Source organism: Salvelinus fontinalis, chromosome 26 (assembly GCF_029448725.1).
Source record: "Salvelinus fontinalis isolate EN_2023a chromosome 26, ASM2944872v1, whole genome shotgun sequence".
NCBI lineage: Eukaryota > Metazoa > Chordata > Actinopteri > Salmoniformes > Salmonidae > Salvelinus > Salvelinus fontinalis.
The window spans coordinates 12,965,385-12,991,531 of NC_074690.1; the positions used below are offsets into that span (position 1 = coordinate 12,965,385).

The 26,147-nt window shown below is 44.6% G+C and overlaps 1 protein-coding gene across 6 annotated transcripts in view; it reads right to left on the minus strand.

The window, feature by feature from the left end:
- The window catches only part of LOC129823659 (partitioning defective 3 homolog), a 219,398-nt gene that overhangs the window by 81,028 nt on the left and 112,223 nt on the right, over positions 1-26,147 (minus strand). For 3 of the 6 annotated variants that reach the window (XM_055882544.1, XM_055882542.1, XM_055882541.1), the window contains exons 8-15: positions 25,876-26,001; positions 22,972-23,173; positions 22,492-22,717; positions 19,006-19,145; positions 18,664-18,792; positions 12,107-12,142; positions 5,451-5,639; positions 3,362-3,532 (exon numbers count right to left, since the gene is read on the minus strand). In XM_055882544.1, coding sequence (XP_055738519.1) covers positions 3,362-3,532; positions 5,451-5,639; positions 12,107-12,142; positions 18,664-18,792; positions 19,006-19,145; positions 22,492-22,717; positions 22,972-23,173; positions 25,876-26,001 — 1,219 coding nt within the window. The remainder of the gene's footprint in view (positions 1-3,361; positions 3,533-5,450; positions 5,640-12,106; positions 12,143-18,663; positions 18,793-19,005; positions 19,146-22,491; positions 22,718-22,971; positions 23,174-25,875; positions 26,002-26,147) is intronic. The other 3 variants (XM_055882545.1, XM_055882546.1, XM_055882543.1) reach the window with 2 other exon arrangements.

The window sequence follows — 26,147 nt, forward strand, 5'->3', positions numbered from 1 at the left end:
CATAGCCCCAGCACCACCACAGCTAGGCTAGCTAGATAAATGACAGACCTGTAGAGACAGGCTAGGTTCATGCTATATAGCCCCAGCACCACCACAGCTAGGCTAGCTAGATAAATGACAGACCTGTAAAGGCAGGCTAGGTTTATGCTACATAGCCCCAGCACCACCACAGCTAGGCTAGCTAGATACATGACAGACCTGTAGAGGCAGGCTAGGTTCATGCTAACATTATCCACAGCACCACCACGCCCATGGTTAGGATAGCTTGATAAATGACTATGGATTTTCAATAGCTGTTAAGATGCCTGCTGAGAACCTTCCCCCACAGGAGAGCAGCAAGGTGCCACTTTCCTCAAGGGGCTATCTGACACACCACTGTTTATTGGCCAAATAGGTAATTTACTGCCTTGGACACTTTTAAACACACATGACTGAGGAGCTGGGGATGAAGTGGGGTTGAATGTGTGTGGACCATAAAATTACATCGAATCAATAGAATCTCTATGGTGAGGATGCCCTCATTGTTTGCACTTAGAATCTCCTGTCTCACTGATTTTAACAATACACACTGATATCCTGACACATTTTAAGCCTAGTCCAAGTGTAAAAAGCATTCTCAGTGGAGAGACTCTTAATTTAAAGAACTTCCTAGTCCAGGACTAGTTTAATGTGTTTGGGAAACCAGCCATAGAAGTGCAACGGTTTCTGTATTCATGGCTCAAGGTGAAGAAAATTACTTATTAGCATGAAGACTGATGTGCATCACAACAAGAGGAAATGTCATCAGTGAATAATCAACCCACACCGCCTTCATTTCCCACGTTTGATAGACGTGCTGATAACAGAGACAGGTGTGATACAGACAGGTTCAGTTCATTTAATACAGAAACTGCTCAACATTCACCAAGCAGACCTGGCTGCTACCTCAGCCAGTAAAATGAGTAAAAACAGGCGTAGAAGTAGGCATAAAAACAGGCGTAGAAGTAGGCGTAAAAACAGGCGTAGAAGTAGGCGTAAATACAGGCGTAGAAGTAGGCCTAAATACAGACATAGAAGTAGGCGTAAAAACAGGCGTAGAAGTAGGAGTAAAAACAGGCGTAGAAGTAGGCGTAAAAACAGGCGTAGAAGTAGGCGTAAAAACAGGCGTAGAAGTAGGCGTAAAAACAGGCGTAGAAGTAGGCGTAAATACAGGCGTAGAAGTAGGCGTAAATACAGGCGTAGAAGTAGGCGTAAAAACAGGCGTAGAAGTAGGCGTAAAAACAGGCGTAGAAGTAGGCGTAAAAACAGGTGTAGAACTAAAAGCAGGTGTAGAACCAAATGACTGGGGGTGGAGATGTGGAAAATTATTTCTACAGGCTAAATGCCTACAGACTGTTGGAAGTCAGCCTGTCTTTACTTTAAATGAGATGGTTAATGAAACCGGCTGCAGAGTGGAGGGCATATCCTTTGTACATGTGTGCCTGTCAACAAATCACTGCTCTACTCATTGCATAGTCCATCCTATAATTAAACTGGTGCTAGGCTGAACTCTATTGGGTCAGAAATGTGATTTAGGCATTTGTATGAATAGAATAGCCCTGCGTGGGGGTTAGTACTGAGGAAATAGCAGTTCAGATTCAGAATAGTTTGCCACTGATTATTACCCTAAAAAGGTCAAGTTAGGAGGATAAGTCAGAAAGAGAGGGATGGTGTGAGTTGATGGGAGACAGGAGTACAACCTTTCCATCAAGCTGTGCCACATGAATGTCTATGACCTTGGTCGAATTCCATACATCACACATTCAGTGGACTGCAAGAAAAATGTAGCAATAAAGTATCCTTCTATATAGACACCTAGAACCATAATGCTCTAGTCTAAGCCACCCACACAGCTGTATCCGTGATGCAGATATTGATGAGTCTTCCCGTGTGTGTGTACCTCATAGCCAGTGTTCTCTGCTCTGCTCTCACCCTTGGCTTCTCCACAGCACAGCCTGCAACCTGACGGTAGCGCATGGCTTAGCCCTTGGCTTAGCCCCCGCTCTGCTTCCAATTACCAGCTGCACCATGGGAAATCACAGGTCTGACATGTACTGTAGTAAGAGGCACACAGTACACACTACAACAACCATATCCACTGTTGTAGAGTAGACACAGCTCTCCAATAGATAAGTGATCAAGCCAGGATGGAGCATGCAGCAATATTATGACATTGAAATGTGGAGAGGAAAGGCGGTAGAGAGAAAGAGAGAGGGAGCGAGCAAGGGACAGAGAGCGGTCTGCAGTGTATCAACATAACATTTAAATGAAAAAAAAGTCATGTGTAACTTTGATGGCCAGTCATCACTAATTCCCCCAACATGCCTCGGGACATGGAGGCTAAGAGGAGAGCAATGCTGTCTCACAAATTGCACCGTATTCACTACCTCAGTGTTTCCCACCTCCAGTCCTCCAACACACATTGTTGTTTTAACCTGGTACAAAAACACTAGATTCAACTCATTGAGGGCTTGATGATTATTTGGCAAGTTGAATGAGGTGTGCTTGTCCAGGGCTACAACAACGTGTACTGTTGGGGGTACTGGAGGACTGGAGTTGGGAAACACTGCAATACATGTTTAAAAGTATTGCACTAAATAGGGAGCCATTTTGGGATGCAGTTCATGTCATGTGAACTGCTGTGACCCAACCCGACTAGCTGATCTTGCATCATATTCCTAACATAGCTCTCTAGTCCAGAATAGGCAATGTGTCACTGGCTTTGGAATTTAACATGGAAACTACATGTGGGAAGGGTGCGTGTTAATGGTAACTGAACAACTATCAAGTGTTTTTGAAAAAGTGTTAAAAAAAAATACTTAAAAAAAGACCAGTCTTGAGAAATGTCAAAAGGTATCATGACAGTGTAACAGGTGGTCTATCTTATTTAGGAATATTGTACATTAATAAAAATTACAACCATTATCTGCTAAAGATACGCATATAGAAAACAGAATGCAGTCATTAAAAAAACATGAATCTTTAATTTGACAATTGAACGTGAAAAAACAAACAATACATTAGCAATGGCAGTGACTGAGGAAAGAAGAATGGAGCCACTGCTCTCAGACGCTGCCTCCAAAGCCTCCAACAAGACTAACATCACACAGACATCCTGTGGGTTAAAAAACGTATTTCAGCATACAAGCGTGTTAGTCAGTGGAGGCTGGTGAGAGGAGGACGGCTCATAGTAATGGTTGGAAAGGAATAAAAAGGAATGCATGTTTTTTATGCGTTTGACACCTTTCCATTCATTCTGTTCCAGCCATTACTATGAGCCCGCCCACGGTTGGTGTTAGTCGTATAATCTCCACAGCTTTAATAAAGCGATGGTTAGGCCTACCTCGTTGCGTTTAGTGACTCTCCTGGCCACAATCAGCTGGATCATCCCCCGCTTGTTGCCTTCTACCGACATGGACTTCCTTAGCGTCTCCATGGCTTCCTGGTTGGTCTTGCCTAGCAACGACTCCCCGTTCACCGCTATCAGCTGGTCGTTGACCCGCAGCCTTCCATCCTGTTCACGCAGGATATGACATGTAGGATGAGAATCAGTCAACATGCACAATCAGGCTGTTCAATGCATTAGCACTATAATGTTAGCCTGGTCCCAGATCTGTTTGTGTTCTTGCCAACTCCTTGTCACACCAACCAACGAGTGATGCCCAGGTCACTTAATTCCATAAGGAGTTGGCAAGAGCTCAGAAACAGGCTACTGTACTGGCAGTAGAATAACTAATATCAGAAAAAGCAATGAAGTTGTATCTCTGTCAAATTAGACAGAACAGCTATCAGAACTGCTAGACATAAGATGCTAATAGGATGGTTAGTCTGGTATATCTGTATTTATTAAGGATCGCCATTAGCTGCTGCCAAGGCTGCAGCTACTCTTCCTGGGGTCCAGAAACATTAAGGCAGTTTAATACTATTTCAAATATTACATGACATTACATTTCATAACACATTAAGCGTGTCCCCTCAGGCCACTACTCTACAATACAAAATACATGTGTATGTGTGTAGAGTGAGTGTCTTATGTGTATGTGCCTGTGTGTGTGTCTCTTCACAGTACCCACTGTTCCATAAGGTGTGCCTCCCATAGACTGTTCTGGACTTGGGGACCGTGAAGACACTGGTGGCATGTCTTGTGGGGTATGCATGGCTGTCTGAGCTATGTTCTAGTTGTTTAAACTTCTTATAAAAACAAGTAGTCAATCTCTCCTCCACTGAGCCATGAGAGATGCACATACATATTCATTTTAAATCATATTCATTTTAAATCTCAGAGTACATTTAAGGGACAGCTGTGCCCTGTTCTGAGACAATTTTTATTTTCCCGAGGTCCCTCTTTGTGGCACCTGAACACGCGACTGAACAGTAGTCCAGGTGCGACAAAACTAGGGCCTGTAGAACTTGCCTTAATGATAGTGTTGTTAAGGCGGCAGAGCAGCGCTTCAATATGAACAGACTTCTCCCTGTTGTATTAACATATTTTGAACATGACAGTTCACAATCCAGGGTTACTCCAAGCAGTTTATTCTCCTCAACTTCCTCAATTTCCACATTATTTATTACAAGATTTTGTTGAGGTTTAGTGAATGATTTGTCCCAAATACAATGCTTTTAATTTGAAATATTTAGGACTAACTTATTCCTTGCCTCTCATTCTGAAACTAACTGCAACTCTTTAAGTGTTGCTGTGATTTCACTCGCTGTAGTAGCTGACGTGTATCGTGTTGAGTCATCCGCAAACATAGACACACTGGCTTTACTCAAAGCCAGTGACATGTTATTAGTAAAGATTACTTTTTTTTCAATGGGCCTAGACAGCGGCCCTGGGGAATTCCTGATTCTACCTGGATTTTGTTGGAGAAGCTTCCATTAAAGAACACCCTCTGTGTTCTGTTAGAGAGGTAACTCATTATCCACAATATAGCAGGGGGTGTAAAGCCATAACAAGTTTTTCCATCAGCAGACTATGACCGATAATGTCAAAAGCTGCACTGAAGTCTAACAAAACAGCTCCCCTAATCTTTTAATCATCAATTTCTCTCAGCCAATCAGTCATTTGAGTAAGAGCGTGCTTGTTGAACATTCTTCCTTATAAGTGTGCTGAAAGTGTCTTGGCAATATGTTTACAGTAAAATAGCACTGTATCTGGTCAAACATAATATTTTCCAAAAGTTTACTAAGGGTTGGTAACAGGCTGATTGGTCGGCTATTTGAGCCAGTAAAGGGCGCTTCACTATTCTTGGGTAGGGAATTACTTTAGCTTCCCTGCAGGCACATACTTTCTAGTCACCTTAGATTAACGATATGGCAAATAGGAGTGGCAATATCGGCCTCTATTATCCCAAAAAGACGATATTATTGATTACTTGTATGAGCATGAAAACTTGCACATTAGTTCAAATTAAAGGTGAGAGATGACTCACCTTGCAGGCAGCTCCCCCGTTGATGATGGACTTGACAAAGATGCCCAAGTCAGAGTGGTTCTCCTTGGAGCGGTTGCCCTTGACGCTGACCCCTAACCCCGCCGACCCGGAGTCACTCAGAGGGATCTCAAAGGTCAGGAACTCCCTGGTACCATCCGGGGTCAACACCAGGTCATCCTCCTCAACCTTCTAGAACAGAGAGGGAGGGAGGACTGTGTTACTGGTCATTGTTGCTACTGTGCAATCTACTATTAGAAACACAGAAGCAGCGGAAAGCCCTGCTTACATCTATGAAGGTTTTTCAGAAGAGAGGATACAAATGTACAATACAGATGTGACCGTGAGAGTTCTTTGGGCCAAGGATACATACTAACGTTATGATAGGTCATCTGTGAACAATTGTAGCAGCACAGTGGCTCCATTGGCTATCATAATGAAACACAATTGACAGAAGAATATAGGTATGGAGTGTACATTAAATCAATTCTGTGACCACCTTTCAGGCCCCAACACAGCACTAAATAATGTACACAGTGCTTTTCCTACACAGAAACAGACACTATATCACAAAATGCAACAGGTGCTTGAACCTCATTGAACAAAAAATGCCTTGCCTTGTCAATTGACAGCTGTCCTTTGAATAAATCTGCACACTTAACTACTGGCAATTATGTGCATGTGTAATGAATGCAGTCATAATCAAGCTCAGTGTCAGACATTCATTAGCTTCCATTGTTTGCGGAGAGAGATCGGATTACTTTGTGGAGAGAGGGAGAAAGCGGGCGAGGAAAGAGCAAGAGAGAAGAGAAAGATGAGGAGGAGTGAGAATGAATTCAGGTTGAACAACAGCAGAACTGCCTCTCCTCCCCTCCTCTTCTTCACCCCTCTCCAAGACTGCATGCTGCTTTATATTCCACAGGGTGAATCAACCTTAAGCAGGGGGAGAATAAAAGGCCACCCCCCCGCTAATCTCAACCGCTACACCCCTGGCCTCACCCCTGGTCGCTCTGAACAGCATCACCTGAAGCTATTAGAGAGGCGCTCTCAACCGCTCTCAACTTTCCCACAAACCTGTCTATTTGATGACATTGTAAAGTCACTTGAAACAAATTAAAAGCGCTGCGAGGAGAGAAGGCACTGGAGGATGTAATTGCTGGAGCGAGCCCATGCGTGGAGAGCACTGTTGGCTGCCCTTTTTAAAGCAGCTCGCTCATTCTCTGCCTGAGACTGCACACTGATAGAGCATCAAACACCTCGGATAAGACAGACAGGAGTCCAGGCAGACTGACATGGAGGCGTGTGTCTGCATGCGTGCTCACTAAGAGAAACTCACAGCATGGAGTACAAACTGCACACACTCCCTCACACAGTAGTGAGGTCATAGTCAGACTCCACATGGAGCAAGCCAGTGAGTGATTAAACACAGTGGAACTGTGAGCAAAGACAAGGAGCACCTCTCATAATGAATTGTGATGCTAACATGCAGGTAACGTGTCTTTTAATATCTCCATCTTCAAGGCATATTCAAAAATAGCAACTGTCCCTACCAAATCCTCCTAAACACACACACACCACCTCTCAGATGGTGCATTACACACAACAGTTGGCCTAAGAAGTTGGTCCACTATATTATAATTAGTTGAGATTAGAATGAAACTCCACAGCCATCCATACGCCCTGAGTGCACTGCTTATGACCAAAAGTAGTGCTTTATACAGAGACCATGGTGCCATTTGAGACGCACAAAGATATTCTGGCTGTATTGGTATAAGAGCCTTAGTGCTGCTTTAGTGCTGCTTGCTGTCTGCCTGGCACCACAACAGAACAGTCAAGTTCATGTGTAGTTGAGAGTCATGTGGAACAAAGCCTCTAACAATAGATAACATCTGCTGTTTATAATTGAGCCCATTATGGAGGGAATATGCTGGGAAGGAGAGAAAAGGATTCATTGGCAAGGCTTGTAAATTCATACACGAGAGAAAGAGATGAAGGGAACGTGTTGCGAAGGAGAGAGAGAAAGAAAGAAAAAGAGAATGAGATTGAGGTAATATGAGAAATAGAAATGGAGAGAGAGAATGAGATGGAGTTAACTCTGTCGGGAAGGAGAGAGAGGAATATAGAAATAGTCGAGAAAGAGAGATGGAGTGAATGTTGGGAAGGAGAGAGAAAGAGTGAAAAGATAGAAAGAGGAGAGATTGAGAGAAAGAATGAAATGGAGGTAATACGTATGTCAGGAAGGAGAAATAAAAATGGAAAGAGATGAAGAGAATATGTTGGAAAGGAGAGATAGAAAGAAAAATATATAGAAAGCAAGATGGAGAGAATATGTTGGGAAGGAGAGAGAGATCAAAAGAAAGAAATAGATGGAGAGAATGTTGGGGAGGAGAAAGGAAAAAAGGAGAAAAAGCGAGAGGGAAAATGAGATGAGATAACACAGTATGTCGGAAGGAGAAAGAGCAGGAAAAAAAGAAATAGATAGAGAGAAAGGGAGAAAAAGAGAATGAGATGGTAATGCAATATATCGGGAAGGGGAGAGAGAGAGAAATAGATGGAGGTAATATTTCAGGAAGTAGAGAGAACGTGAAACTGAGAAAGATAAGAGAGAACGAGCGAGAAAGAGAGCTAAAGAGAGCTTGCTATGAGATCCAAGGTGTATACCATGTAGGTTCACATTGTGGTACATGCCAGGAAGGAGAGAAGGGGATTCATTGACGAGGGCTTGTAAAATCCCACAGGAGAGAGATTGCTATGAGATCCAAGGTGCCTCCCACTCTGGATTGTGTCTCATCTAGGCACCACGCTAACTTCCAGTAAAATGTTATTGAGGAAAATCACACTACTGGGCCATTTCCACATAAGACAATTCTAACAACCACCATTACACATCTCCTGGTCCTGGTATGACAGGTTTACTGGAGAAGGACCACCCTGAACTAAACCTATACTTAGATTATCAGTCAGATAATCAGGCAAGATTGGTTCGATATGCCAGCTGGGATCATAACCAAGACTGTTCTCCATTTGGCCACAGACCACGCTTGTGATAAGAACCATGAATGCAGGCAGCTGTCAGGTATCACAGGAGCACAGGGAACTACCACTCTAGACTGCTACCTCGCTCTCTAACCAAGGCGTATGAATTGAGGAGCGAACTGAAATGGTCACAGAAGCACCAAATTTATCTGATAAATAATGCTTCTGAATGGCTGACTGGTACAGTATAGTTAATCATGGATCTCCTTTATTTCAAAACAAAGTATATTCTAATGCATTGATTCCATCTGAAATACACTGCTTAATTATTGAACGCTTTAACGACTACCTCCCAGATTGGTAAAATGATGAGTTGGCCAGGTTGTTAATGCCACTGAATCATTTCATTCACTGAGCCAATTATTTAGGTAGTGAAAATACATCCCCCTCTATAGAACCCTACTGAACTCTTGAATGAATTACATTTATTTCTAATCAGCGCACAATTGGACATGCAGAATTTATGGACATCGTGCAATAAAGTTAATTGCGTTTGTCTGTGGGCTGCATTGCATACCATCATCAATAATAAAATGTTGACGATGGTTGACTCAATATTTACAAACCTGAAACTACCTACCACATCACTAACAGCAAAGCAGAGGACAATCTGAACTGGACAAGAAGAAGTGACATGTATAGTCTGGGGATAAAAAAATGTTTGTCTCTGTGTTCATTTTGAAGGAAGATGCTAACTAGCATTAGCGCAATGACTAGAATCTATGGTACACTAGTAGGTGTGTGTGTGTGTGTGTGTGTGTGTGTGTGTGTGTGTGTGTGTGTGTGTGTGTGTGTGTGTGTGTGGATTCGGCTACTTCAGCCACACCGTTGCTGACAGGTGTATAAAATAGAGCACACAGTCATGCAATCTCCATAAACAAATATTGGCTGTACAATGGCCTTACTGAAGAGCTCAGTGACTTTCAATGTGGCACCACCGTCATAGGATGCCACCTTTCCAATAAGTAAGTCAAATTTCTACCCTGCTAGAGCTGTCTCGGTCAAATGTAAGTGCTGTTATTGTGAAGTGGAAACGTCTAGGAGAAACAATGGCTCAGTCAAAAAGTGGTAGGCCACACAAGCACACAGAACGAGACCGCTGAAGCACGTAAAAATCGTCTGTCCTCGGTTGCAACACTCGCTACCGAGTTCCAAACTTCCGCTGGAAGCAACGTCAGCACAAGAACAGTTCGCCGTGAGCTTCATGAAATGGGTTTCCATGGCCAAGCAGCCGCACACAAGCCTCAGATAACCATGTGTCTGCTGGAGTGGTGTAAAGCTCGCCGCCATTGGACTCTGGAGCAGTGGAAACACGTTCTCTGGAGTGATGAATCACACTTCACCACCTGGCAGTCTGACAGACGAATCTGTGTTTGGCGGATGCCAGGAAAACGCTACCTGCCCTAATGCATAGTGTCAACTGTAACGTTTGGTGGAGGAGGAATAATGGTCTGGGGCTGTTTTTTCATAGTTTGGGCTAGGCCCCTTAGTTCCAGTGAAGGGAAATCTTAACGCTACAGAATACAATGACATTCTAGAATCTAGACAGTTCTGTGCTTCCAACTTTGTGGCAACAGTTTGCGCAAGGCTCTTTCCTGTTTCAGCATGACAATGGCCCGTGCACAAAGCGGGGTGAAATACAGAAGTAGTTTGTCGAGATCAGCGTGGAAGAACTTGACTGGCCTGCACAGAGCCCTCACTTCAACCCCAACGAACACCTTTGTGATGAAATGGAACGCTGACTGCGAGCCAGGCCTAATTGCCCAACATCAGTGCCTGACCTCACTAATTCTCATGGCTGAACAGAAGCAAGTCACCACAGCAATGTTACAACATCTATTAGAAAGCCTTCCCAGAAGAGTGGAGGCTGTTATAGCAGCAAAGGGAGGACCAACTCCATATTAATGCCCATGATTATGGAATGAGGTGTCCAAACTTTTAGTCATGTAGTGCAACATAGTGTAATGACTGGAAGCCTAATGCTAGTTAACATTGGCTCAAACTACCTCTAACTTCCCTCATACTGGATGCAGAGACACAAAAATGGTATCCATGAGTTCATCTGACTCTGGGGAAGTAGATAAAGGAATAGCTAAAATACCAAAGTACCCCTCTACTTCAGATGAGCATCGGCAGCATGTTAAGCCTTTCTTTGACATGGGATAGGTAGGTGTTACCCTAGTAACATTGAATGGATTCGAAACCAATAAATCAGTATTTGCCACATGCTTCGTAAACAACAACTTATGAGTTCTTCTCAACAATGCAAAGAGAAAAATAGAGAAATAATAACAAGAAATAAATACACAATAGCTGTGTTCGAATACTCATACTAACCGTACTATTTGTGACGGAAATGGAGTATATACTGTATGTTATCCAGAACGCAGTGGGTATTCAATGGGTATGGGTATTCAAACACAGCTAATGAGTAACGAGAACTTGGCTATATACACAGGGTATCAGTTCCGAGTCGATGTGCAGGGGTACGCGGTAATTGAGGTAGATATGTACATATAGGTAGGGATAAAGTCACTAGGCCACAGGATAGTTAATAAACAGTAACAGCAGCATGTGTAATGAGAAAAGATTTAACCTAAAGCTACCCGGACTAACTATTGGCGGTATTATGGCTTGGGGGTAGAAGCTGTTCAGGGTCCCCCGTTGGTCCCAGACTTAGCGTATCGGTACAGCATCCCGTATGGTAGCATAGAGAACAGTCTGACTTGGGTGGCTGGAGTCTGACAATTTTTAGGGCCTTCCTCAGACACCGCTTGGTATAGAGGTCCTGGATGGCAGGGAGCTCAGCCCTAGTGATGTGCTGGGTGCCCCTCTACTCAAACATTGGTAGTAGGGCTGCGTGATATCGGCAAAAAATATTATTACGATTTTTGTACCAAATATTGCGATTATATTTGTGATTATAGATCAAAACACCTGGGTAAACTGTTGGAATCATAGAAATAGAATGATCTAACGTTTGGCAGAGAGCAAGATACATAAACAAATAGTATAATGTAGAAAATGTGGATTTATATTAAGAAGCAAAGTGGAAAGCTGCATAGTTAAAGATAGGAATCTATTGAGTGCATGCTGCTGTTTGGTCAATGCAGGCTGAGTGAAACTGGAGCATGAGGAACTGCCTGCTTGAGTGACAGGGGGCGGGGGGATTGTGAAGCTGCCTAAAGAGGAAAGACGGAGTAGAGAACTGTCAACTCGAACTGTCAACTCGAGTAATAAATCAAAATTGAGGGGAAAAATAGAAAAAAGTACGTTACAGTGGCGTTTCAAAATATCACAGCCTCTTCCGATATGGATATTGTGCATCCCAATTTCAAGAAAAATGTGGATAATCGTGCAGCCCTAATTGGCAGTGTTGCAGGCTAGCTCATAACATGCTGCAGGACCCAGGCAGGGTGTTGAGCAGCAGCAGCAGCCAGGGGTGGGTGGGCCAGGGCCAGTGGTAGCACTTTAAATCAGAGGACTATTTCATTGTAATGGCTGGAACAGAATAAAATGTTTGATGCCATTCCATTCCAGCCATTATTATGAGCCGTCCTTCCCTCACCAGCCTCCACTGTGTAGTGTAGGCGACAGGTATATGTAGGGTTTAGATGACTTACCAAATCTCTGGGGCTTTGCATCTGGGGTTCTGCATTCTAGGGGAGACAAGAGATAGAAGAACTGTAGTCAATGACAGATGTTTGCAGCAACACTGTACATCAAATTTAACTAACTGAGGGAGGAGCATCTACAGTGTACATCAGGCAAATTCCTATCTGGACCTTGAAGCCAGTTCCACTGCTGAGTTTCATTCTTCCTCTCTTATCAACGACTGATTTAGACCTGGGACACCAGGTGGGTGCAATTAAACATCAGGTAGAAGAGAAAACCAGCAGTGTTCTGGACCTCCAGGCTCATTTGAAAACCACTAAAATGTCTAATAATGATCCATGTATCTACAGTAACATGCATTAATCTGGACTGTACACGGTAAAGTGGTAGCAGTAACCAGTGTTTCACATACCAATAGAGAAAGCATTTCTTTACCAAACTGCACTTTTACACGCACCATTACAGGCCCTCTATAGATATCATTATATCAGTAATCATTGACTAGGGCGAGGAATGACCTGAATCCAGCGCTCTAACCCACAACTACAGAGTAAGAAGAACCAGGCCCATGTTCACCCTGGGGGTAGAAGAGGTTCTCTCTCCCCTGTGTAATTTAACTAACCCTAACCCTGGGGGTAGAAGAGGTTCTCTCCCCGGGGGGTAGAAGAGGTTCTCTCTCCCCTGTGTAATTTAACTAGCCCTAACCCTGGGGGTAGAAGAGGTTCTCTCTCCCCTGTGCAATTTAACTAACCCTAACCCTGGGGGTAGAAGAGGTTCTCTCTCCCCGGTGTAATTTAACTAACCCTAACCCTGGGGGTAGAAGAGGTTCTCTCTCCCCTGTGTAATTTAAATAACCCTAACCCTGGGGGTAGAAGAGGTTCTCTCTCCCCTGTGTAATTTAACTAACCCTAACCCTGGGGGTAGAAGAGATTCTCTCCCCCCTGTGTAAATTAAATACCCCTAGGGGTAGAAGAGGTTCTCTCACCCCTGTGTAATTTAACTAACCCTAATCATGGGGGTAGAAGTGGTTCTCTCTCCCCTGTGTAATTTAACCAACCCTAGGGGTAGAAGAGATTCTCTCTCCCCTGTGTAATTTAACTAACCCTAACCCTGGGGGTAGAAGAGGTTCTCTCCAATGTGTAATTTAACTAACCCTATGGGTAGAAGAGGTTCTCTCTCCCCTGTGTAATTTAAATAACCCTAACCCTGGGGGTAGAAGAGGTTCTCTCTCCCCTGTGTAATTTAACTAACCCTAACCCTGGGGGTAGAAGAGATTCTCTCCCCCCTGTGTAAATTAAATACCCCTAGGGGTAGAAGAGGTTCTCTCACCCCTGTGTAATTTAACTAACCCTAATCATGGGGGTAGAAGTGGTTCTCTCTCCCCTGTGTAATTTAACCAACCCTAGGGGTAGAAGAGATTCTCTCTCCCCTGTGTAATTTAACTAACCCTAACCCTGGGGGTAGAAGAGGTTCTCTCCAATGTGTAATTTAACTAACCCTATGGGTAGAAGAGGTTCTCTCTCCCCTGTGTAATTTAACTAACCCTAACCCTGGGGGTAGAAGAGGTTCTCTCTCCCCTGTGTAATTTAACCAACCCTAGGGGTAGAAGAGATTCTCTCTCCCCTGTGTAATTTAACTAACCCTAACCCTGGGGGTAGAAGAGGTTCTCTCCAATGTGTAATTTAACTAACCCTATGGGTAGAAGAGGTTCTCTCTCCCATGTGTAATTTAACTAACCCTAACCCTGGGGTAGAAGAGGTTCTCTCTCCCCTGTGTAATTTAACTAACCCTAACCTTGGGGGTAGAAGAGGTTCTCTCCCATGTGTAATTTAACCAACCCTAGGGGTAGAAGAGGTTCTCTCTCCCATGTGTAAGTTAACTAACTCTAACCCTGGGGATAGAAGAGGTTCTCTCTCCCCTGTGTAATTTAACTAACCCTAGGGGTAGAAGAGGTTCTCTCTCCCCTGTGTAATTTAACTAACCCTAACCCTGGGGGTAGAAGATGTTCTCTCTCCCCTGTGTAATTTAACTAACCCTAACCCTGGGGGTAGAAGAGGTTCTCTCCCCTGTGTAATTTAACTAACCCTAACCCTGAGGTAGAAGAGGTTCTCTCCCATATGTAAGTTAACTAACCCTAACCCTAGGGGTAGAAGAGGTTCTCTCCCCTGTGTAATTTAACTAACCCTAACCCTGGGGGTAGAAGAGGTTCTCTCTCCCCTGTGTAATTTAACTAACCCTAGGGGTAGAAGAGGTTCTCTCTCCCCGGTGCAATTTAACTAACCCTAACCCTGGGGGTAGAAGAGGTTCTCTCTCCCCGGTGTAATTTAACTAACCTAACCCTGGGGGTAGAAGAGGTTCTCTCTCCCCGGTGTAATTTAACTAACCCTAACCCTGGGGGTAGAAGAGGTTCTCTCTCCCCGGTGTAATTTAACTAACCTAACCCTGGGGATAGAAGAGGTTCTCTCTCTCCTGTGTAATTTAACTAACCCTAACCCTGGGGGTAGAAGAGGTTCTCTCCAATGTGTAATTTAACTAACCCTAACCCTGAGGTAGAAGAGGTTCTCTCCCATATGTAAGTTAACTAGCCCTAACCCTAGGGGTAGAAGAGGTTCTCTCCCCTGTGTAATTTAACTAACCCTAACCCTGGGGGTAGAAGAGGTTCTCTCTCCCCTGTGTAATTTAACTAACCCTAGGGGTAGAAGAGGTTCTCTCTCCCCTGTGCAATTTAACTAACCCTAACCCTGGGGGTAGAAGAGGTTCTCTCCCCCCTGTGTAATTTAACTAACCCTAGCCCTGGGGTTATAAGAGGTTATCTCCTCCCCTGTGTAATTTAACTAACCCTAGGGGTAGAAGAGGTTCTCTCTCCCCTGTGTAATTTAACTAACCCTAACTCTGGGGGTAGAAGAGGTTCTCTCCCCCCTGTGTAATTTAACTAACCCCAACCCTGGGGTTAGAAGAGGTTCTCTCGCCCCTGTGTAATTTAACTAACCCTAGGGGTAGAAGAGGTTCTCTCTCCCCTGTGTAATTTAACTAACCCTAACCCTGGGGGTAGAAGAGGTTCTCTCGCCCCTGTGTAATTTAACTAACCCTAGGGGTAGAAGAGGTTCTCTCTCCCCTGTGTAATTTAACTAACCCTAACCCTGGGGGTTGAAGAGGTTCTCTCCCCCCTGTGTAATTTAACTAACCCTAACCCTGGGGGTAGAAGAGGTTCTCTCCCCGGTGTAATTTAACTAACCCTAACCCTGGGGGTAGAAGAGGTTCTCTCCCCGGTGTAATTTAACTAACCTAACCCTGGGGGTAGAAGAGGTTCTCTCTCCCCTGTGTAATTTAAATAACCCTAACCCTGGGGGTAGAAGAGGTTCTCTCTCTCCTGTGTAATTTAACTAACCCTAACCCTGGGGGTAGAAGAGGTTCTCTCCAATGTGTAATTTAACTAACCCTATGGGTAGAAGAGGTTCTCTCCCCCCTGTGTAATTTAACTAACCCTAACCCTGGGGGTAGAAGAGGTTCTCTCCCCGGTGTAATTTAACTAACCCTAACCCTGAGGTAGAAGAGGTTCTCTCCCATATGTAAGTTAACTAGCCCTAACCCTAGGGGTAGAAGAGGTTCTCTCCCCTGTGTAATTTAACTAACCCTAACCCTGGGGGTAGAAGAGGTTCTCTCTCCCCTGTGTAATTTAACTAACCCTAGGGGTAGAAGAGGTTCTCTCTCCCCTGTGCAATTTAACTAACCCTAACCCTGGGGGTAGAAGAGGTTCTCTCCCCCCTGTGTAATTTAACTAACCCTAGCCCTGGGGTTAGAAGAGGTTCTCTCCTCCCCTGTGTAATTTAACTAACCCTAGGGGTAGAAGAAGTTCTCTCTCCCCTGTGTAATTTAACTAACCCTAACTCTGGGGGTAGAAGAGGTTCTCTCCCCCCTGTGTAATTTAACTAACCCCAACCCTGGGGTTAGAAGAGGTTCTCTCGCCCCTGTGTAATTTAACTAACCCTAGGGGTAGAAGAGGTTCTCTCTCCCCTGTGTAATTTAACTAACCCTAACCCTGGGGGTAGAAGAGGTTCTCTCCCCGGTGTAATTTAACTAACCCTAACCCTTGGGGTAGAAGAGGTTCTCTCTCCCCTGTGTAATTTAAATAACCCTAACCCTGGGGGTAGAAGAGGTTCTCTCTCTCCTGTGTAATTTAACTAACCCTAACCCGGGGGGTAGAAGAGGTTCTCTCTCCCCTGAGTAATTTAACTAACCCTAGCCCTGGGGGTAGAAGAGGTCCACTCCCCTGGAGGTAGAAGAGATTCTCTCTCCCCTGTGTATTTTAACTAACCCTAACCCTGGGGGTAGAAGAGGTTCTCTCCCCTGGGGGTAGAAGAGGTTCTCTCCCCCCTGTGTAATTTAACTAACCCTAACCCTGGAGGTAGAAGAGGTACTCTCTCCCCTGTGTAATTTAACTAGCCCCATGGGTAGAAGAGGATCTCTCCCCTGTGTAATTTAACTAACCCCAACCCTATGGGTAGAAGAGGTTCTCCCCCCTGTGTAATTTAACTAACCCTGACCCTGGGGGTAGAAGAGGTTCTCTCCCATGGGGGTAGAAGAGGTTCTCCCCCCCCTGTGTAATTTAACTAACCCTAACCCTGGAGGTAGAAGAGGTTCTCTCTCCCCTGTGTAATTTAACTAACCCTATGGGTAGAAGAGGTTCTCTCCCCCCTGTGTAATTTAACTAAACCTAACCCTGGGGGTAGAAGAGGTTCTCTCTCCCCTGTGTAATTTAACTTAACCTAACCCTGGGGGTAGAAGAGGTTCTCTCTTCCCTGTGTAATTTAACTAACCCTAACCCTGGGGGTAGAAGAGGTTCTCTCTCCCCTGTGTAATTTAACTAAACCTAACCCTGGGGGTAGAAGAGGTTCTCTCTCCCCTGTGTAATTTAACTAACCCTAACCCTGGGGGTAGAAGAGGTTCTCTCCTTTCATGTGTCATATGAGATGGCAGCAGACAGATTAATAGATTGAGTCTGCGTCCCAAAAGGGCACCCTATTCCCTACATAGGGAGGCATTTGGGATAAATACTGAGTGAAAGAAAGGTCCTGGTCTATTCAGAGGATTGATCCCGATAAGGCTCTGATGAACAGCCATAGACCCAGAGTGACAGCCAGCCAATATGGTGTGCGAGTCTTCAGTTGTCATAACTCATCGACAGAGGGTGGTGACGTTGATTGAACCTGCTGTTGGGTGGTGGTGGTGGTGAAGGCTGGGCTCCATTAATGGAGAGGAGAAAACCACTTCCCATTATTATGACAACAGGGGGAATAACTAAGCTCGGTACTCGACAGGTGTTTAAGGACACTGGCGGTTGAGTTGGGAGATAACCTATTCTCTTTATAGTGCCTCTGGTTAAAAGTAGTGCACTATGTAGGGAATACGGTGCCATTTGAGACGTATAAACTGACTTCGACCTCACAAATAACTCCAGCTTTAACGCTCTTTTTATTTTTTGAACCTTTATTTAACTAGGCAAGTCAGTTAAGAATAAAATCTTATTTACAATGACGGCCTAGGAACATTAGATTAACTGCCTGTTCAGGGACAGAACGACAGATTTTTACCTTGTCAGCTCGGGGATTCGATCTTGCAACCTTTCGGTTACTATTCCAACGCTCTAACCACAGGGCTACGCTGCCGCCCCACTCTTCAGACAATAATAAAAGTCCAGATGTGTTGTATTATTTAAGAAACATTTGTATGTATAAAACCTTTCAATTAAAACAAATTAAACCCCTTGAATGTCTATGTACATACAATACATGTATATGATATGTACATTACATTTTACTGTTAATGTTTACATGAGTCAATCTCAAACAGTGTAGTCACCCTCTAGACAATACCATGGCTGTGTCATTGGGCTCTGGTCTAAAGTAGTGCAGCATAGGGCATAGGGGCCATTTGGGAGGTATTTCATGTCACTGAAACATTACTCCCAGGTCTACTGGTTTGGAGTGTGTTGGTGCTGCTTGCTCAATCTGATTGATAATCCACACAACGTGTATTTCTCAGTCTGTCCCTGGCCTGACTGTTACCTCATCCATCCATCTCTCTAATCTGTTCTGAGGGAGCTGAGCGCTACAGGTTCCCACTGAGAATAACTGGATCCGGGGTTTCGTCCCGATTGGCAGCCTACTGGCACCTTGTTCCCTATAGCGCACTACTTTTGACCAAGATTTTTGGGCTCTGGTCAAAAGTAGTGCACTATGTAGGGAATATGGTGGCATTTGGGACGCAACCCCAGGATAAAGCGTGGTGCGGTGCCGGAGCAGCACAATCAATCAGCGCGCTGAACGGTTAGGAGAACAAGACTTGCTGGAGAACTGGGAGATGAACTAGATCTGTAACAGGGTATAAGACACACAAACAACACACTAACACATACAACCACAGGACCTAACAACATACATACATACTAACACACACAGACTTTCCTGAGAGTAGGGGACATATGACAAATGGGGACTCTACTTTCTAAGGGTCCTAGAGAGGAGGGAAGTAGAGTTTGCTGTGATATGGGAGCAGAGAGACATACCACTTCTCTGGGCAGGAAGGTCTCCTCCAGTCGTAACACCACAAGCCTCACAGCCCCTCCCATGGGCGTGGCCCTCAGCAGACAGACCACCTCCTCCTGGGTCAACCCAACCAGGTCCACTCCGTTCACCTGGAAGACAAACAGCAATTAGTAACATACAGATTCACATTCATTTTGAGACCGCTAAACCCCACTGAAAACACTAATATGATCCTTACAGCCTAAACATGTCTATGTGGCAGACGTAACACTGTATGATGCCAACACAACAAACCAATGCAAACAGAGATCTAGGAAGGGTGATCAGGCAGTGAGCGCTACTCCCTTCATCTCGGGTCTCACCTCCAGCAGCCTGTCTCCAGCCTTAAGGTGTCCGTCCTGGATGGCAGCTCCTCGGGGCAGGATGTTCTTCACGTAGATGGGCGCCGAGCCGCCGATGGGGACGTCACGCGATGTGATGCTGAAACCCAGACCCTCCGGACCTGATGGAAGTGTGTGAAAAAGTGTGAGACGGTCTATATTTTAACTTGCCCTCATATCACAGGCACATTAGGACGTACACAGCAACAAAACATATAGTCCAAATGGCCATAGAAAACCAAAACAGGCATTCCAAGAGGAAAATGGAACATGGGAAGGATTCTGAACGACTAGTATGGAATGTTGAGACAAGACGCAGTGTTGAACCTGCAGAATCCTTCCGGCCTAATGAGACCAACTCAATCTGAGTGTAGAGGATGGGGATCGGACCGCTTCTCTCCCAGACGGCACCACATTCAGAATGTCTCAGTAGAATGTCTGCCCAGCCTAATCCCTCTGTCTGACTGTCTGAGCTGTGTACGGTAATGGAAGCAAGGCAGAACGCAAACAGAGGATTCCAGAATGCTCAGAGGATTCTGTTTCAGAACACTCTAAATCCCTTCCATGTCAATAAGCCAATCAACTTCCCACCACAGTATGAGCACGTATTACACTTACCAGTAAATGGCTTAACCGTCGCTGTACTTCACATGGTACACAGGATCTTTGAAGACACATTAGCCTGATTAGGAAAAACCTGCTCAATTTCTTATAGAGACTAATTCCAGATTGATTGTGTTACAGCTTGGGTTTTGTGAAGAGGCCAGTGAGTCGAAGTTACCAAGCAAACCAACCAAGTAAATCTATCATCCAAATAAGGTTTAGTCTGCACTCGAAACATAACAAGCCAGGCCAAGTCTCATAAATTAATGTTAATCTGCAACTACTGTAGTCAACCAAAGCAAACAGGGAATGGAAGGAGAAATGTCTTGCAGAACCTGGTGGATGATATTAACAGAGCTACGTTTACGTAGTCCTCCTACTAAATGGAATGATAGACACCTGGATGTGGTCAGTGGGGTTCTTATTACCAGGAATCAACCAGGTTGGGAGTTACGGGCTGCTTTTCAAATGGCACCCTACAGCACTCCTTATATAGTGCACTCATTTTGACCAGTCCACTATAATACAGCGAATAGAGTGCCGTTTGTGATGCACCCACGATTTCTGGCCTGGGCCTTTCAGTACACTGGCTTGGTTCCAGGCCAGGAGTCCAGGACAGTGGAGACATCCCAACACAGTGCTGGTGTGCCATATGGACTGGGCCCTTCTATCTTCAACATTGCTTTTGACACAGTGCACACTACACAGACAGAGTGGCTGCTTAGCAACAAGCCCTCTTGTCCACCTCACCTGGCAGGAACACACACACACCTGGTCCTTATGGCAGAGACCGGTATGTGTGTGTCTCCTATGGCAGAGGCCTGTGTCGTGCCAACTCTGTCCAGCTGTCAGTCACTGCATACACCCCTGAAATGTGTTTCATTAGGAATTTATGGCTCAATCTCAAATCTGTAACACATTTTCTGTCCACCATTTCAGGCAAAAGTGTGAAGTTGTTTGGCCATCTTTATTCAAGTCTATGGCTAGATCGAATGATTCAGAAGTGTGCATCTCTTCATAAATCAATGAGATGAGACTGGCATATGTTTGTTTATTTGGAAGCTACTGTAATAATTATATATTTTCACCCAAACCATTTGCTACGTTCCTGCTAAACAGAACAAGTATTTATGTATTTATTTATCCAACCTCATCACACAGACCTAAACACAGCATTTTATTTGTAGAATCTAGGAGGCTAAATTCTTAGACTAAGGGAAAGTAACACTGAGTAAAATGGCCTGTTTCCAAGCGTGTACAAGTCAGTCAGAATACCTGTAATGATAAGAAGTAGAGGCTCAGTATTGAGAAGTCAGAGCTTGACCAGTCTTGATTAGTTGGCTCTGGAAGGTCATGATCGTTACACTAAATATTTACACTAATAGCCCCTAACACCTTGTCTATTGTCCTCATATCACAGCCCAGAGACAGCTCAGTAGGTAACCTACGCCAAACATTTATTTAGTAGAACCGAGTTCTAAAAATGTCTTAATAAGAATGCCAGACTATTTAGTTAATGGAGTCTATGCTCATACAATCGTCAATTAAAGAGCCAATATCAAACTTCAATTAAAACTTTATTTGAAGTGTATTTAAAATAGCAACACACTTAAAACAATAAAAGAATCAAAACAAAGGCGTCATTGATTAAAGGGATTCTAACACCTTAAGCAGTTTCACAGTACAACGCAAAGTACTTAAAAACATAAGTATGATACAAACGATGAATAATTAAACAATTTTTACTGCTATAATTTAAGAAATTAACTAAAGCTTTGTTGTCAAATTCCAAATGCTACAGTAGGCCCCTTGATTTCTCATAGTTTCACCTTCAAGTAGCCTAATGCCTAAAAAGCAGCCTACTTGAAACTGGTACTATCACAATTACAGTCGTTGTAGTTGTGGCAAACTGCATTTTAAACCGCCATTTGTTCTTTTTTGGGGGGATATTTAATTTAGCTTATTTCATTAATTATTTTTTGGAAGAGGATTTTGGATTTGTTTTTATTTTTTATGTACGTCTTGGCTTATCTTGTACACTCTTTCTAATGTTTTATTTCATTAGAGATGTTGCATTTTATAATTTGAACACCTGTTATTTTTTAACAGACAAATGCAGGGGGGGGGGGCTGTAACAATGGTGAGGTGTGAGTGTCAGGTTAACCACATGGTATGTCTCACGATGGACAAACGTGCAGTCAGGATCTGAACACCCCATGGTTCCTCTTATCCAACAGTCGGTGGAGAAACAAGTTTGAGTGTTCAGAGATAAAACACCTAAGTTCTTCTGCCTGGCATGGAAGTGGCTAGTCTTCAGAGGTGTAAGGATAATTAAGAGTCTGAAACTAGGGTATTTGGTGCAGTGTTTTTGTTAGTTTTGGAGTTAAGCGAGTTTTTCCCCCAGTTGTTCGGGCACACACATTTTCTGGAGGCGAAGCCGAAGTTTGGAGCCAAAGTCTAAGTCCCTTCGTCGGTGATTGGTCAACAACTCATTTTCATGCACATTTTTTTTCATTTTTTTTTTAATACTGTACCAAACATCTTAGTTAGAAGTAAAATTGCGTGAGTAAGATTTCTTTGGCAAAAACATAAAAATTAATAGACATCTCGAGTTATCTTAGATTCATTCTGACTATTTTGAGGAAGTGTATACTATTGGCGCTTTTTTTAAAAGCGATGGTCTTTTAAGGTAGTCTACGAGCACACTCGTTCGGTTAGCCGAGTTCGGCTAGACGCCAGCCCAACTGAGGCATGCTAACGCCTTAAGACAAATTTCTTAGACCCCTGGCCAGGATTAGATGTTCTGGAGAGGATTAGATCAATGCTTTTTCTGTATTTTTTAGGAGTGTATGTGTGTCGTCTGACCTTTTTTCAGCTGGATGTTCAGTCTCCTGCCGACCTTTTTGGTGAAGCCCGCCGTGGGGGTGGAGTTTAGCACCCTATGAGGGGAGGGGGTGCGGCCTGGAGGGGCATAGCCTAATGGGGGCTTGCCCATGGAGCCCCCATGGGCAAGCCCATGGAGGTGAGGTAGAGAGGTGTAGGCGTCACCCTGCTCGGGGTGCTGGTGAGGGTGGGGACCACGGGACATCCTCTGTGATATAAGATAAGACAGCATTTCATTATCAGTTTTGAAAGAAATGTGCCTTGCATCATAAACGCTCTCGTAACCCGGACGGCGCTGGGCCAATTGTGCACCGCCCTATGGGACTCCGATCACGGCCGGTTGTGATACAGCCCGGGATCAAACCAGGGTCTGTAGTGACGCCTGTAGCACTGAGGTTCTCCGCCTTAGACCGCTGCGGCACTCTGGACACTCGACAGACAATATACAAAACGTAGAGAGACCTGTGGGGTGTGGTCCAGGCCTGAGGTTGTGCTGCCTCTCTCGCTGGCTAGGGAGTCAGGGCTGAAGCTTCCAGATGAGTAGGCCACGCTGAGGTTCCTCTCGCTGTGTGACAGCTGCTCGTACTGGGCCTTCATCAGGTTGGGAACTACATGGAACATGATGACTGGTGAACGCATGGCCTGGCGGAACATGTTCTGGGCTCTGAGGACAGAAAGGAGGGAGAAGCAAAACAACTCAACATAGATGTTGGATCCAACATAGTCTGCATCTCAAATGGCACAGGAGGAGTGTGTCCTAAATGGCCTAGTCAAAAGTAGTGCTCGATAACAATTATTTGGTGCCAATTTATGACTCAAGACATTACACATTACATTAGTTGTGGTTATCAACCATACTGGTAGGCCACCTGCACAGCACAGTGATTAAAGCTTTTAGAGAGTAAGAATGTATAGCTTTAGAATAGGCTTGCCAGTTTCATCATGTAATCCCTCATATCGCTCAGATGAACGGAATGGGCTTAGTCACCTCCATTACTCTCTGTTCACCCACGACTGCATGGCCAAGCACGCCTCCAACACCATCATTAAGTTCGCTGATGACACAATAGTGGAAGGCCTGATCACCGACAACAATGAGACAGCCATTAGAGAGGTCAGAGACCTGGCAGTGTGGTACCAGGACAACAACACCTCTCTCAACATCAGCAAGACAAAGGAGCTGATCGTGGACTACAGGAAAAAGAGGGCCGAACACCCCCCCCATTAACATCGACGGGGCTGTAGTGGAGCGGGTAAAGAGTTTCAAGTTCCATGGTGTCCACTTCAAAAACAAACTATCATGGTCCAAACACACCAAGACAGTCATGAAGGCAAGGCAAAACCTTTCCCCCATCAGGAGACTGAAAATCTGGGGTCCCCAGATTCTCAAAAAGTTCTACAGCTGCACCATCGAGAGCATCCTGACCGGTTGCGTCACCGCCTGGTATGGCAACTGCTCGCCATCTGACTGTAAGGCGCTACAGAGAGTTGTGCGTACGGCCCAGTACATCACTGGGTCCAAGCTTTCTGCTATCCAGGACCTATATAACAGGCGGTGTCAGAGGAAAGCCCATAAAATTGGCAGAGACTTCAGGCAACCAAGTCAGACTTATCTCTGCTACCGCAGGGCAAGCAGTACTGGAGCGACAAGTCTAGGACCAAAACGCTCCTTAACAGCTTCTACCCCTAAACCATAAGACTGCTAAACATTTAATAAAAAATGGCCACCGGACTGTTACATTGACAACACCCCCCCCCCCCCCCCCATTTGTTTACTACTGCTACTTGCTGTTTATTATCTATCCATAGTCACTTCATCCCTACCTACATGTACAACTTACCTCAACTAACCTGTACCCCCCCCCCCCCCCCACACTGACTCGGTACCCCCTGTATATAGCCTCGTTATTGTTATGTTATTGTGTTACCTTTTATAATTTTTTACTTTAGTTGATTTGGTAAATTTGACTGTAGACCTAAGTTGCTCTGGATAAGAGCATATTCTAAATGACCTAAATGTATATCGATTAAGGCTGAAGGATGAGGGCAGAGAGCCCAGCAGGTATGGGTTGCACATAACAGCACAAATCTGTAGCCTACAGCTGAGCACTGCACACATGAACATTTCCAATGTGAACATTTTAAAATAGACTTAAGCAGTACTGCCGCTCAGGTTATTTATTTTTATGTCACTCTTCACCTCAGATGGCACGGGTTTAGTTAAATACGTAAACAATTGGGCTTGATGGTAAAGTGAGTAGAGCAGCAATGCTGCTTTCCCACTCTCCAGCTGGTAACCTATTTGATTCAACCGCAGCATTTTATACAACAAATGTAATACTATGGGAGTGACCCCGGCGGAAGGGGGAGGGAAATTACCATTTAAAAAATGTATATATATTAAGTAAACTATATTAGGCCTAGCCTACAGTTGTTTTCGTGCTGATTTTAGACCTGGGACACCAGGTGGGTGCAATTAATTATCAGGTAGAGCAGAAAACCAGCAGGCTCCAGAAGTCTTAGGGTAGGAGTTGAGTACCCTTGGTCTAGAAGAATAGTTAAAAACTGAGTTTAATTATATTTTTTTTTGATGGAAATGTCATGTACTCCACATGACATTTACGCCAAAAAATATATATAATAAAACTGTGGCTCCCGAACTTGACTCTAGAACTTCACTCTCATTCCTCCCAGAATCCCGTGGGAATCCTGTTCAACCTCTAGGCTACACTATAGCCATAGGTTATTGTGAGTGTGTTTAAGTGCGCACACAAAACAAATGACAGCTGTTTTTTCACAGTACACCAGTGTTTATGCTTCTGAAAAGCACATGCAGCCCGTTAATGCTGACAAACATTATACAGAACATTACATTTCTATGGAACAGTATCTGCAGCAGAGAACAATGGGAGGCAGCAGCAGTTAGCTAGGCTGCTAGGATCTGCTCAGACTGAGGAGCTGAGGGAGAGAGACAGATCAAAGCGGGGATGCCCTGAAAGTCAGAAGCCAAGCAAGTTGAGCAGAGGTAGGTTTGACCTAGGAGTCAAATAGGAAGATGTTAGAATCCAGGAGCAACAGATGGAGCGGCTAGATACATAGAGGTATAGAAAGGATTGCAAGTATGGAGAGGACAGAGGCTGAGAGGAATGGCAGGCAGCCTCCATTTTACCAAGATCCTACAGTAGGATCGACCTAGGAATCATCAAACAGGAATGGGGTTAGCTTAGCAACAGAAAGCAGCAGAGGCCATGCTTTAGTTAGAAGACATGGCAGTGGAGAGTAAGGGAGAGGAGCAGGGGAGGGCTGGCAGGGAGCGGAGGGGGGCTCAGGACCGGTGGTCCCGTTCGGTAGGTACAGGCGTCTTACTGTTCGAAGCGGATGTTTCGCAGGTCTCCATTATTAATGCGTACGATGCAGTCATTCTCCTGGAACAGACTATGTTGCTCCGCCTTGCCTCCCCTCTCCAGGCGCTTGACCAACAAGCCGAGAGTCCTGGAAACATTCAGAAGCAGACGTTGGTGTAATACGGCTGGCAGCTGTGGAAGAGGCCATAGGGCTCAATATGGCTGTTGGGGTAGACAGAGCAGGCCTGGAAAGGGGAGGACTACTGAAGCTCCAGCAAACACCTAGGCTCTACA